The sequence below is a fragment of the Drosophila simulans genome, chromosome X, assembly GCF_016746395.2.
Source record: "Drosophila simulans strain w501 chromosome X, Prin_Dsim_3.1, whole genome shotgun sequence".
Lineage (NCBI taxonomy): Eukaryota > Metazoa > Arthropoda > Insecta > Diptera > Drosophilidae > Drosophila > Drosophila simulans.
Genome location: NC_052525.2, coordinates 11,786,213 through 11,800,814, shown reverse-complemented (window position 1 = coordinate 11,800,814; position 14,602 = coordinate 11,786,213). Strand labels below are relative to the sequence as shown.

The window sequence follows — 14,602 nt, the reverse complement described above, 5'->3', positions numbered from 1 at the left end:
GGCCACAGTCTCGTTTCCTTTTTATTTTCGGAGCTCAGCACATGGCCCAGAAAGATATGCTATGCTATACACCTGCATATTTGTCTAGGCTAATGTGCGAGTGTGTGCGAGATTGAAATAAACAAAGCGTGAGTATGTGTGTGCCTGTGTGTGTGTGTGTGTGGAAAGTAAACACAAATAATCATCAGACAGTCGGAGTTTTGTCTGTCTGCTGCACAGATTCTGTTTGTATTTCTACGCTTGGCCATAATAAAATCAGGCAGAGTCGGGTGCGAAATGTTTATTTAAATTGGCCAACACACACACACACACACACACACACATGGAGTAAAAGAAAATGGCAAAACAACAAGGACAGCAAACAATGTTGCTGATGGCAGCAAACGGAAATCCTTTTTACAAAAAAGAAAAACAACTGCAAAAATATTTATATTAGATATATTGGATTGCCGGCACTTTTCCTCCACTCAGCTCCTCACCGAATTTTGCCATCCGTTCACAGTTGAGAAAATATTCTGATTTTGATTCAGATTTCGGTTCCGTCCTTGCATCTTTGATGGGCTCAATTAGAGCAAAAGTTCTCCGAGCATTTGTGCTTAAAAAGCAATTCGAATGAAATGTCAAATAATTGAAACTAATGTCCATCCCATTTCCCCTTGAAAGAATGACAAGAAACTGAACCACTCAACCACTCCTGCGGCTTTTGGCCAATTGTGGCCTGTCTGCTCTAATTATGCTAACCACTTGTGTAAGCTCGAGAACTTGGCGACAGAGGACAGAGCATGGAGGATGGAGGATGGAGGATGGAGGACCTCCAAGAAGTTGGCCGCACATCAAAGCGAGAGATTTAATTAAAAATATGATAACTTGGCCTCGCCGGCGCATCTTCACCTTCTATGTTCTCACATTTTTATTTTATTTTTTTATATTTTGTTGGCCTTAATTTTGGACTGCGCAACTGTGCTTCTGGCCATCGGCGGATGGCGGATTCCATCAGCAGAATTTAATCAACGAAAAAAGCTACCCCTCGATGGAGCAACTCAACCATACGTAAGTAATTTGCATTTGCCGCACACAAGTACAGTGGAGCATCGGAGGAGGGGACCACTAATGTTATCTTCAGTGAATGTAATGTATCTTCAAGTTCAAAATATTTTGTAGTGTTACCTCTTGAAATCGCACTTTTAAGATAATAAGAAATATAAGGGTTACTACTCACCAGCCTCCTTGACGAGTTAGTGTGAATCCAAATCGGGAATCGCGATCCACGGATACCCGAATGCCAACAATTCCGAGTCCTTGGGGAGTGATCACCTGTCCACGCATTACGGATACACGGCTATTTGGTTATCCAATCGAAAGGAATCCACGTCGAATTTCGATGGGGTGGGGTTTTTTGATTTGGTAATTGGGATTATTGCAAAAGACAAAAATATATATGTTAGTTACTTGGCAAATTTGCGTTCGAGTTTTTGCTTTTGTTTAATCTTTTTCTTTCTTTTCTTTTCTTTTCTTTTCCGTTTGTTTCTAATTTAGTTTTGTGGTTGAAATCATACGTTTTAAAAAGGTGAAGAAAACATTGAGCAATTGTCTGTATTGATGGTATGGGAAAACTGAAAAGCGACTCGATTGTTTTCTCAGCACTTGGCTCTAAGGACAAACCGAAAAAAGTTATGCAATAATTTGAGAAAATATTTATATAAATGTATATATATATATAATATATATGTAATATAGCTATGTTTCGTATGCATATGTATAAGTATTTGTATTTCAACTAGAATTGTATGTATAAAGATAGGGAGAGAGAGACGGAAAGAGCGAGCGAGCGAGACGGAGAATGAGAATGTAATGGGATGAGTTTCTAAGAGTTTTGTCACCAGGAATGCGTTTTCTACTTTGTATCTGTATCTGTATCTTTTGTATATTTGTATATATATATTTCTGCAACTGCAGTGTGTCTATATCTTTTGTGAGCGTGTGTTTCTGTGTTCTGGGAAATTCTTTGCGGGACAATCTCAAAGTGTTTGCCTGGCTTTGGGTAATTCAATTATTGGAACTGGGTGTGAATGTGTATCTTTGAGTGTGTGGAATGAATCGAATGAATGTCCAACAATGAGCTACGGAAAAAAGAGAGCGAGGGAAGAGGAGGAGATGGATTTCCCCCATTTTCCTACTTTTCCCGGGGTGCAAGTGCAAATGGCATTTGGCACGCAGCTTGGATGGGGAAAATGTGAGGTGGAATGGCGGATAAGGGGTATATTCTAGACCCGACTTTGGAATGCCAATATATATCGAATCCTTCAACATTTCTCAGTGAGTTCATCAGAATTTCAAGTTGGTTTCGGTATTAAATGGAAGCTGCGACCAAATGAAGGGAATGGGAGAGTGCAACGGTTGATGGTCTATCGATCGGTGGGTGAATGTTATCGAAGGCATTCGGCCTCAGTTTCCTTTGGAGAGTCAAGCGTGAAAAGGAATTAAAATTAATAAACATTGTTGCGAAAACAAGTGAAGTATATATAAGAGCGTTGGAAACATACCCTTTAATTTGTAAGAAACTGTAAAATCATTAGAAATTATGTGCCTTCATAAGTCGCGGTTAATTTGCTTAACCACAGATTACATACTATCGATAACTTTCCCCACCGACTTTGGCACCACCAAACGTATTTAACAAAATACATGCAATAACTGACAATAAGTAGTATTAGAGAAAAAACTATTTTAAAATTGATTTCGATATATAACGCATTCGCTGCGATTTTCAACGATATTCGATAAATGCGACTAACGGCTAACCAGGCCAAAACGATCAACTTAAAAAACAACGAAAGTCAAACCAACAACACAAAAGGGCCCAAAGCTGTAGGAAATCAAGAAAACATTTGACCCGATAACGAAAATCGATTGGCGTTCGGCTGCGAAATGCGATACTTTCCACGGGTCGAAATGCAAACCAGTCAGTTGCCCTTGCAGTGTCCTCTGGCAGTGTTTAACCCTCCACGAGTCGCCCCCCTTTCGCCATATCTATTGATGAGGGACGCAGCTGCGCGGCCCAAAATCATTTTCATTTTCATTTTCATTTACATTTCCATTTAATGAGAAGAAACTATGGCAACCCGCTTTCTTTGTCACTTTCTTCGAGGAGACGGGGTCGTGCACCGATATCCGATTTCAAGTTTGCCAATTTATTATGACAAAAGAGCGCACAAAATATGCTTTATATTTCCAATAAATGGAATACAGCAGCGGTCCCTTCTGTCTATATACATATATATGTATGTATATGCATATACAAATTCTTCTGAGCTGGTTCTTCAGAGCAGCCAGCAGACGCCCCTTGAAACAAAATGCCGCAGTGAGGCTTAAAAGGCAGGGGCGTGCGCCGAATGGGGGTTTCCTTTTTCCTTTTTTTTTTTTGGGCAAAGTTACCAAGGATATCGGAAACGAGCGCAATTGTTTGCACTAATTACTGCTGCAGAGTTGGGGGTTTTCGAGGGGCTTCCCAGGGGGCGTCCTGTCCCCCCGTCATCAGGTGCAGCCTCCCATACCCCCCTTATGCCCCTCCATTTCCAGAGTCCGAGGACTGCAGTTGGCCTCTTTTAACTTTTGTGCCAGCAGCGCAAGTTCTCGAAAACATTTTCAAGTTTTCAAGTGTTGCAATTTCTCAGCCCCCATTCCCCCCACAACCAGCCCCCTTTTTACTGTTGTTCGGCCGCCCTCTCATCTTTTTCCGCAAAACCCCCCGTTTCACCACTCTGCTTTTTACTTCTAACAGACATAAACACATAATGTACAGTATTTGGGTCAGAGTTTTATGTGCCCAGTTGCATTTTTATTAGGAAGGAAAAGAGAGCGGAGGAACGCTGGGGGCGTGAGAGTAAGAGGAGTTCCCACCAGTGGGTGGGCCAAAGGTCGCCAGGGAGTGGGCGAGGGGGGATGGCTGGGGCGAAGGCCCATTGGAATTCTTGGAGAGCAGCGCACTTCTTCACTGACTTCTAATTGCAATTGACCAAAGTCCGAGGTTCCGTGCTCAAAAGTCATGCCCAACTAGCTCTTTTTTTTCCGAGATTGCTTGTGTGTGTGTGCCACGCCTATTCCGCCCACAGAAGTGGGCGTTTTAGCAACGGTATTTTACCCACAATTTCATTTTTCTGCCTCAATTCGATGCAATGAAGCAACATTTTATTTGAAATCAAGCCGAAAAGCAAATTGCATGGGTATAAGTACATTTTTTATGCCACATGTGTGTGTTCGTTGAGTAGGTATATATATGTCTATATATTATACATTTATAATATATATACATACATATATAGGTGTATCACGAGTCATTGAAGTGGTGAGTGCCATTGATTTTTATTCCGCATTTGATTCGTTTCGTTTCATTTATTATTTATTTGATTTATTTGCACTGCTGTAGCGAAGAAGGAACCTTTTTGGCCTGCTCCTTCGTCTGCTGGCCAGGTAAATCACTCATACGCCACCGACACTTGAATGTCTTCAGCACATTTCGTTTTGTTTGCTCTGCCCCGCTTTCCTTGCGTTTCGTCTCGCTGCCATTCAATTCAATTCGGTTTGATTTGGTTATGAGAACAGTTTTCACTTTGATTTTGTTACCATCGAAATGGAAATGCTGCACTTAGTGGACGAAAGCGGAAGGGCTTGTGGGGAAACGCCTCAGCCGTCGCCTCAAGGACTCACATTACGTATACGCAACACTTTGCGCTAGGAATTTGTTTTGTAAGCAGAGCTTCGGTGATTTCGTGTCTAGTAGTTTTTCATTTAATTTGGAAATTTAAAAATTCGAAAGCAAATTAATTCAGAAAGTTAATAATTTAGCATGGCTCAAAAACTCTATATAAGATAGCTTATAGAAAACTATAAGCTATTTATAGTAAAAACTTTAAACATGAGTGCCACACATTTTTAAAGCTCTGTAAGCCAGTGAGTTACTCAGCAAGTTTGTTGACATGTTCTTGAACCCGCCTCCTTTTTCAATCTTTTCAATCAGCTAAGCATAATCATCATTATCAGTAAAAGCCACTCAAAATTATGAGGCAATAAAGGCATTTAGCCAGCGAAAGGAAATGGATAAGCCAGACTGAAAGAGATCGGGATATATATGTGTGAGTGTATATATATAGGAGAAGCAATCTCGTCCGATGAAGTGAAAGCAATGCCACAAAAATGTTCTAATCTCGAAAGATGCGCGCCCTTTGCGCCGCCTTTACCCAATTTTACCCCATTTCCCCAACCATTTTCTTTCGCCCACCACCCACCGACTAATCGCCCTTGCAGCGAATGAGCAATAGAAGGCAACAATGGCGAGGGGGTTATGGGTGTGGGTGTGGATGTGGGTATGGGTAGCCTAGAAAGCTAGAAAGGACCAAAAACCAGGAGCCAGCATTGTCGCCACTGCACCTTTTGTGTCAAAAGTGCACTTCCATTATTAGCGCATTGTGTGGGCGCGAGGGGGTGGAAAATGGTGAAAAGCCGGCGGGGAAGAGCCGGGCTGGAAAATATGAGAAGCCCGCGCATAAAGGAAGTGCATTTAATTTCTTTTCTTTTTGCCATTTTTTGTGCCTTTCTGCGAAAGGCGGAGTGTGGAGTGCAGCGGGAAAACTCTGCCAGACAGCAAGAGTTTCAGAATGGGTGGCTGGTTGCTTTTTTTTTTTTATTTTTTTGTGGCCATTCATAAAGCGGCAGGCTGCCATTCATTTGCACCACCGCCATACCCCCTACCCTTCGCCACCTTTTGCTAACTTGGCTTACCACGGCACACAAAGTGGCGACGGCAGCGTCGTCTTGCCATCATAAAAATTGAGCACGACTTAGTTGACTTTTGTGCATACAAAAGGACATTCGCACTCCACACACACACACACCGAGAGAAAAAGGATATAATTTTAATTTGGCTTTATTTTCATGACGCCCACGAGGATGCAGCTTTAGAGGAAGCTGGCAAGAAAAACAAAGCCAGGACTGCAGGCGATTCGGTTCGGTTGGGTTTGCTTGGTGGGTGGATGGTGGGTTGGTTATTCAAGGAGATGGTGGTTCGGCTCATGCCATCGGTGGCACAGTCGGTGGTGCTGGAGGTGGTGGCCCCGCTTTATGTTCATTTAGCCTGAAACAGTTTTTGAAACATTTTTCAGGCGAAAACCCTGGGCCACACTTTTCTTTTACGCTTTTGTAACCACGATAAATGTGCTTTATGTAGCGAGATGCCAGAGATGAGACCATTTCCATGGCCACCGAGGGGTTAAGGAGGCGTTTGTGTGCCTGTGTGTGTTTGGCTGCCTGATGAAATGTTTCCTGCACTTTCGCCATTTCTTTTGCTCGCTTCTGTTTGCATCTTGCATCTTTTTCATTACAGCAAGAAAGATCGCACTGAAAAGGACGAAAGCGAAAAGCGAAGAAAGTGGCGAGAAGGCAGGCTAAAAAAAAGGGCTAAAATGAGAAGTAGTTTAGGCGGAAAACCCACGACAAAGGACTCATTACAATTGCATCTTTTCTTGAAACAAAAGTTTTAAGTAACATTGTTTTCTAATCGTAAACTGTTGAACTGTTTTGATTTGTTTAATATTTTAAAATATTATGTTTCTTATACTTAATAATAAATAGTCTTGCTTTATCGATATCAAACGAATTTCCTTGCTTTAATTGAAACCGAAACTGATTACCCTTACATTTCTGCCATCGTTCAGCAGGCGAAGATGAAAGCTAAGGAAAATCCCTACACATTATAAATAAATAGCAGCTGCAGGGCGATTCTACGGCAAATTGCAAGGAGTGTGTAAAAAGGTGTGTGTGGAGTGGAGAGTTGAAGCTGAAATAGGGACACAACATACAACATACAACACACCACACACACACACACAGGCAGAGGCGTGTATAGAAAAAGTTTGAATAGCATTTTTAAGTTTGCCATTTACCAACACACAGACACCGTCCGATAGGAGAGCAAAGAAAACCTTTAGTAGCGTGTAATTTGCACTTTGTAAATTTGCATAAAAGCTGCACACAAACAGCGGGGAAACGCGGGCAGAGGGGAGTGGGGAGGGGGTTGGCGTTTGGGAAAACTAAGGGGAAAACTGGCATAAGTCCAAGATAGAGACGATATGTAAATGCCATGCCATGTGTCGTCGCTTTAAGTAAGCAACTCTGGCAAAATTAGGGGGTGGTGACCGGGTGGTGGTGGGTGCTTGGGAAAACACGCCTGCATAAAATGCCATTCATTGGCTCCAACATTTCCATTTAGTTTCGGGGTTTTTCCTTCCATTCCGTTCAGTTTTTCATTACAGATTAGCTGGCGCCACCTGGCGGCTAATGCTGCCAGCTCACCAACACAGGCGCACCGGGAAAACTCGCACACACACACACACACACACATGCATGGATGCCGGAAAAGCATATCTACGCTTTCCACATTTTGGCTGTTCAATTTGATGCACACAAAACAAATTTCATTTGGCAGCATTTCACTGGGAAACTCCCTGGTCACCGGGTGAATCGAAGGAGGCGGTGGTAAGGGGTAAACCAAGGGGCTGGGAAAAACCGAGGACAGGCGGAGCAGTGGATTGCATGACACTTTTGTCCCTAAGAAGATTACACTTGGCACCTTTTGCCACCTGGCTTTAAAGGCAATGCAATGGCAATGGATCGAATGTTTTTCCCATTCGAAAAAACGCTGTCAGAAAAAAGCTAAAAAAGAAAGGGTTAAGAAAACGTTCACTTAGGGGCTTTTGCACTCAACAAAATGTGCGCAAGGATTAAATGAATTTATTGTTCATTACAACATGCATAAATTGATGAAAGGTGAGGTTTCTGAAGTCGCTAAATTCCAAAGGCCAGTGGAATAGATTTCTCCCTCTGTACAAGAAAAACGCTATTGTGGCTAAAATAAAATATTTCCAAGAATCGCCTGCAACTCCTTTCGATGCCCACCTATGTATTCATTCCATTTCCGCTCATAATCATTCGGGATCTTGGTGGGCGGACTGCACTGGGTGGATCGCCTTCATTTTATACCGCAATCAAAACAGTTTTCATCAACTTTTGCCGCAATGGCCGCATGCAACCACCAGCCACCAGCCATGAGGCACAACCCACCGCCCACTCATTTCTCATGTCGCCGCCACAATGGCACACGGCTTATACATTTTATAGTTATATGAAGCCATTACAGTGGTCTGTCCGTACAACAACCGCCCATTTTTCAGCCGGAGTGGCACGAAATCCAGTTTTGTAGCTCTGCAGTTTGCACTTCACTTAAATGCGCCGCACGACGACCGTCAAAAGAATAACAATAACAAAAATGTAAGCTCACCAAGCCATCCAACCCAACCACCCACTCAATGGAAACTTATGACCGACCGACGATGGGCGTCATTTGGCGGGGGGTTGGCTTGGTTTTCCAGGCGTTTTACGTTGGGGCTCCACTGCCACTCCGCCGCAGGCCATTAAAAATTTTGTGCTGATGTCGAATTAGCGAGCGCGGAGCGTAGACTGCAACTGCAACTGGCTTTATACTGGCCGCTTGCCCACCAACAAACACATAAATATATCTAATCTCACATAAAAGTAATTACTTTCAGCTGCCGTCGTTGTTGCTATCGAAAAATATTAAATTATATTGAGTGCACACACACACACACACAGGCTGGCGGCAGGACATGGGATATAGGATATGCGATATGGATACACCGATATGGATACGGACCACGGCCACGGATTGTAGAAGCCGTCGACCGCAGACCATAACTATGGCAAACTACTATCCCCAATGTTTCCCTTTTGGCCCCGTCGACATATTTGCTTTTTTCTCCACATTTTTTGTGCGACTGCAGCGAAAATTCCGCGAATTTCTCGTCGCTTTTTTCCAACATTTTCCCTTTTTCACTGGATGCCAAAAAAAAAAAAAAAGAAGAGGAAAAAATGAACAGAAATCGCGCGAGAGAAAAAACGGCATGGTAGTGGGGGACTCTTGGATATATGGACTTTGGCATAAAGTTGGCAGCGATCAAGCGATGTATACATATATGGCTTATGAGAATATATATGTTGTATACGAGTTCAGAATATTTACAAAGGAATCGGTTGACAGAAAAGTTCTGCGAAATTAACTGAAAAGCGTTACCATCGTACGCGTAATCCGGTCATTCTGATTTCGAATCAAAATATCGAGAATATTGTAACTTTAATTAGAAAGAATCATAGACATGTACTACAATCCAGAATAATTCACTTCTGAATATTGTTATTATTTTTTTTTACAATATGATATGGTAGTATACGCATCAAAACAGCCATTCATTCAATTGCTACTTGATGTTATATCACCTTTTTATATAACTCAATCAAAAAGCCTGTTTTAAAACCCAGTGCTGTGAAGTGCATTCTCTGTTCGAATTAAATCTTTCCCTCTTGATTTTCACTTTGTTTTCATGGCGTTTTTTACGGGGCCTTCTCGTTTGGCCAGTTGTGTTTTGCCCATTTCTATTGGCCACGTTGACTGGAAAAGGCTGTTGGCTGAAAGCGGGCTAACTATCCTTGCTCTTATCCGTATCCGTGCAGCTTTTTACTTTTTTTTTGCACTATCACATACTCGTACACCTCGTACACTCAAACTGTTTGTAACTTATATGGGTATTAATTTTGGTTTATGTGCAACTTGTACGCTGTAAATTCCTCCTCCCTTTTTTTCTAAAGCGGATTTTTCTCCTTTTTTGCCCTCTGAGCAAACGGATGGCGATAAGAGCGGCTGCCGCTCTGCCAGCACCACCAACAATAACAATTCCGGTGGAGCTATAGTCCAGGCAATGGCCCCGTTGATAAGACCAGAAAATCACAACAAGGACAACGACAACTGCCTGTGAAAACATTCGGACTGGCGCCTTTTTAATTTATATATACACTATATCTGCATTCGAATGCATGGCACAAGCACATGCGGAAAATAAACAGATATATATGTATATATATGTGGCACATATTCAGGATGTATCTCTACCCATAAGTCTTGGCAACTTGAAGTTAAAAAAGAACGGATTGCAGTCGGAAAATATACGGCAAACGAGAAAGATTCAGAAATGTGAGATAATTTTGCAAGCAGAATTTTCACAGACTCAAATATTTCGAAAATAATCGTTTGATATCTCATATTTCACAATGAAATGTTGAAAATATCTACCGGAAATTCGGCTTTGTAGCCATCTAATCCATTTGTATATACATTTATATATCCTCATTTCCCTTTTTTAGCGCACAAGATCAAGGATCAAACGCTTACGACACTTGACAGCCAGCAGGAACCGCAAAAAGCAGCTTAGGAAGGCGGTTGGGAAAAGGGGTTGCCACCGAGCAACTCTGTTGGCGACAACAACCTTGCATCCATCCCTGCACCACCCACAATAATCCAGCGACTTTCTCCAGTAGCCACTTGATGACTGCCAGCAAGTTGACACTAATCAGTTTAGCTACAGCCCGACGCAGACAACTTGATTTGCATACACAACTGTGCATGGCCGGGGGCGGGGCGATTTTTCCAAGGGGTCGGCGTGGAAAATATGGTGGAGAAATGGTGGGCTGGTGGGAAAACCACTTAAGCGGGCAACTAGCCACACCTAAACAGGCCGTCAGTCAGTTGGGACAGCAACAAAAAAAGAAGAAAATAACGAAAAAAACCGAGAAGAGAAGAGAAGAGAAGTCGGGGGCTTTCCCTTAGCCAAGCTCACACTTAACCCCCTTTTTTGAGCGCCCTTCCTGGCTCCATTTTATCCCCTTTATTTTCGCAGCACCCCCACAAAATGGCAGCCAAAACAGGAAGTAATCTATAGTCGCTCCGCCATTGTTTATTGTTTAATTTTTAGTCAACGTTGTTGCTGTTGCTCAACTTTTGACTCCGGCCAAGTCTCCGTTCTGGTTATGCCTGCTTCCTGTTCGTCCTGCGTCCCACGTCCTTCTTCCTACCCCAATCTCCCCTCCCCCTTAACCATCCACCCACCTAGCTCGGCGTTTTCTTTGCCCGTTTCTTCTTGTATTATTTCTATTGTTAACAGTTTTTGCATTTGCCGCTGCAAGTAGCGAAAACTTTTCACAATGGACCTTTGTTCCATACCCGCTCCACCGCTACCCCCTGGCTCCACCTCTCCAACTTAACTGCCCTGCCTTTCAACGATGCCACTTGAGCACTACAAAGCCAAAAAAAAAAGCGAGTGGAAAAGAGGACACTGAATGGAGGAACTGAGGGGCAGAGGAACGCAACAGCAGGAACAGACAAAGACGGCCCGAAATGCCAAAGACGAAGACGTTGACAACGGCGGCAGTCTTGCACCCCCAACAGCCCCAAGCCACCCATAGCTACCCATGGCTACCCATGGCCACCCGTTGCCACCCACTAAACAACGCCTCCCTGAAGTCATGACACGCCCGTATCGCATTTACTTGGATTTCGCTTTATCGGAGCGGCAAGGAAAACAGCAACCCGCCGACGACGACAACAACGTCACCCAGTTTCCATGGCATCGTCATCATCATCTGGTTCTTTCCGCTCACCCAACACTGAAAACAAATAAGTAGCTCTCAACTTTGGGGTAGGGAACTCTAGTTCCTATCTACACGATCCTTTCAATTTTAAATTTTTTACTCTGATTTTCTAGCCCAGTGTTGTTAAGTTCTTTTCAATCGAATACTTTCATTAACTTATGTCTCTTCTTTTTGGTGCTTAAAAAATTGCGAAAGTGCGGAAGAAGAAATGTTTTCTTGGTGTCTTGGGTAAATTTCTTCTTATTTTTTAAACTGATATTCCAGCAATTTTCTCTGGCCAAGGCAAATGACTTATAATTGCGTGGCGGTGTCTACAACAGCAATATTCCAGATATAATGGCAATTTTACCAGGCAACGCGTTTCCCATTTACCAGTTATTAACTTTAGTCCCTTTTTTTGTATATGAGGGAAATAGTTTGACTAATCCCTCGGCCGATGAAACCACTTAATTAATGCAGTGAAAATCAGTTCATTACGATGATCGGATGGCTGTCAGTGCAACCCGTTCATTAACTTAATAAGCACACTTTTTTGCCATTAATACCCACACTTTTTACACTTTTGCACAATTAATGACCATGGTTGCTGACACATTATATAATATTTTCTTTTTTTTTTTTGGGCCCATTAATAAAATTACTCTTGTGACTTATTTTAATAGCATTTTTTAGCTCAAACCATAGAAATACCCAATATTCACACTGCGTTACTCGTATTAGATACCCACACACTTTATTTCATTTGAAGGAACTTCTGCAAGGGCATTTTATAGAACTTCGGTATGCCGAAGAAATTATTATTGCATTGACAGTTTGAAAATATATATATACATACATATATCAACCGAAAAAAAAAGAATAATTTAAATGCGGAAAACGTAAAAAGAAACGCAAAAACCTGATGGAAAAATTTGCATTAAGAATTGTTTGTAAAGAATTTTCTGTTTTTCCTTAATTATTATTTTTTTTTATAAAACTTTGATATTTTTCTTCTTTTTTCTGGTGAAGAATTTTCTGTGTTGGAACGGATGTATGCGTGTGGTTGTGTGTGTGTGTGTGTGATTGGGTGAGTTTTATTGTATTTGGAAAACATATAAACAAATGGCTTAGACGCAGACAATTAGGACATTTAGGGATACGTTTGGGGGTTTTGTAGGGATGTTTTTTTTTCGTTGTTATTTTTTTGAGTGATAACATATAAGGATATACAGATATTTTCTTTCGTTTTACTTGCATTTTTATTAGCTTTGATTGGTTCTTTCTTTGTCTTTGTTCTGCTGCTGACCTTTGGGTTTTCATTTCATTTTATTGGATGGGAAACCTATCGAGTTTCTGTTTTTTGTATACATAATTCCTTCGTTTGGTTAACAAAACATCAACAGAGATATTAATCGATACGAAAACTCATAAAGTGATTTATATTTGATGAGATTTGTTTACCATAAAAAGCTTTGATTAAAATTCAAACGAATACAACCGAAAAACGTAAAGAGATCAAGAGTTTGAGAGAGATGAGGGAAGAAATTGGTGGAGTTTCGTTGATGGAAATCAAAACATAAACGATTTAATAACGATCGGGGGCAATTTGTGATGGGCAGACATATATAGAGAATGTGAGAAAGGGTGATTTGGAGAAACGGAGAACCTCGGGAGAAATCAAACAAAATTCTGCTCGAAATGCTCACATGCCAAACTATGAGTAGAGTAGAGTAGAGTAGAGTAAATAATAATAACAATAATATTTCGATGACTTTCGTGGGTAAATGGTAAATGGGTTAGTATGAGTGTTAAAATCGCTGGCTGATTGGCAAAAGGAACAAACACAAATCGGAAATCAAACTAAATACACATATAGACACGGTACACATAACACATACAATTATTTATCTATATATATATATATGTGGATATATATATCGAGATTCTTTCATCTTGCCCTATAAAGTATGCCAACGAAAAACGATAAAAAAATAATGAATATGGAAAACATACTCATGATATGCATGTGTTTATTTTTATTTTTATTATTTTTTTTTTTTGCGAGTGTGCGTGCTGGTGTGTTGGTGAGATAAAAAATTATGAATGCATTTTTTCCGTTGTTAATTTATATTTTGTACTTTTTGTTGTCTTCACTCCTCTTGTTGTCGTGTTTTATTTACATGAATGATTTGTTGACTTTTCGATCTCTGGGTTTTGCGGTTCTCAGTTTTTGTGTGTGTGTTCAAATGTAATTTAAAATCAACAAAATGGCAATATATGCAAGCGAATGGTGCGAATGGGATAGGTGCTGGTACAATTATAATGCAATTACAGCCGTGGGGCATTTAAATGTTGATCAGCAATTTGGAAAAAATGCAAAAGTCAATTGCAGGCGTTTCAAACGTATTTCCTTTTCTCTGCTCAATATGTCAGCACTTTGGGGTATTCAAAATGGAGGTTTTGGTTGAATTTAAATATTAGCTGATACAATTGATAGCTCTGCTCTTTAGATCTAATCTAAGTTCTTCATTTACTTCAAAGAAGATTTGACTTGAGTGACTAAAGACTGCATTGACTTATAGAATTTAGAAAGGTACATTTATTTCTTAACTGGGAAGAGGAAGTGAGTGATCGAAAAAGAAGTGATGAGAGATGCCGCCTACATTTGTGAACCAAAGAATCTCGTGTGTGATTTTATGGATGCATATATTAAAAAAAAAAACCGAAGGCAAACAAAACTCGATGCTTTTTGTGGATGGACAAGTGGATGCGATGGATCAATGGATCAATTGGATGCTTGGATGAGGTGAACATAAAATTCAGAATCAACTGAAGAAGATGCGACTGTAACAAAGATATTCGTTTTGTTTTGGTTTTCTTTTTTTCTTTCTGGTTTGGAGTACCCAAAAAATTGTACGTCTGTGTTTCCTTTTTTTCTTTAGGTGTTTTGTTTTCGACTTACCAAGGTGTGAACGAGCTCCAGAAGAGACTACAAGTTCACGGGTTGAAACGTAGGATTTTTTGTATATTTTTTGATTTTTTTTCGATTTTGATTTGCATATGGGAAATGCAT

The 14,602-nt window shown here is 41.0% G+C and overlaps 1 protein-coding gene across 7 annotated transcripts in view; it reads right to left on the bottom strand.

The window, feature by feature from the left end:
- Positions 1–14,602, bottom strand: part of LOC6725770 (teneurin-a) — a 198,599-nt gene that overhangs the window by 21,934 nt on the left and 162,063 nt on the right. For 5 of the 7 annotated variants that reach the window (XM_039297391.2, XM_039297392.2, XM_039297396.2 and 2 more), the window contains 2 exons: positions 14,492–14,518; positions 1,220–1,339 (listed from right to left, as the gene is read on the bottom strand). In XM_039297391.2, the coding sequence (XP_039153325.1) occupies positions 1,220–1,339; positions 14,492–14,518 (147 nt within the window). The remainder of the gene's footprint in view (positions 1–1,219; positions 1,340–14,491; positions 14,519–14,602) is intronic. The other 2 variants (XM_044923645.1, XM_039297397.2) reach the window with 1 other exon arrangement.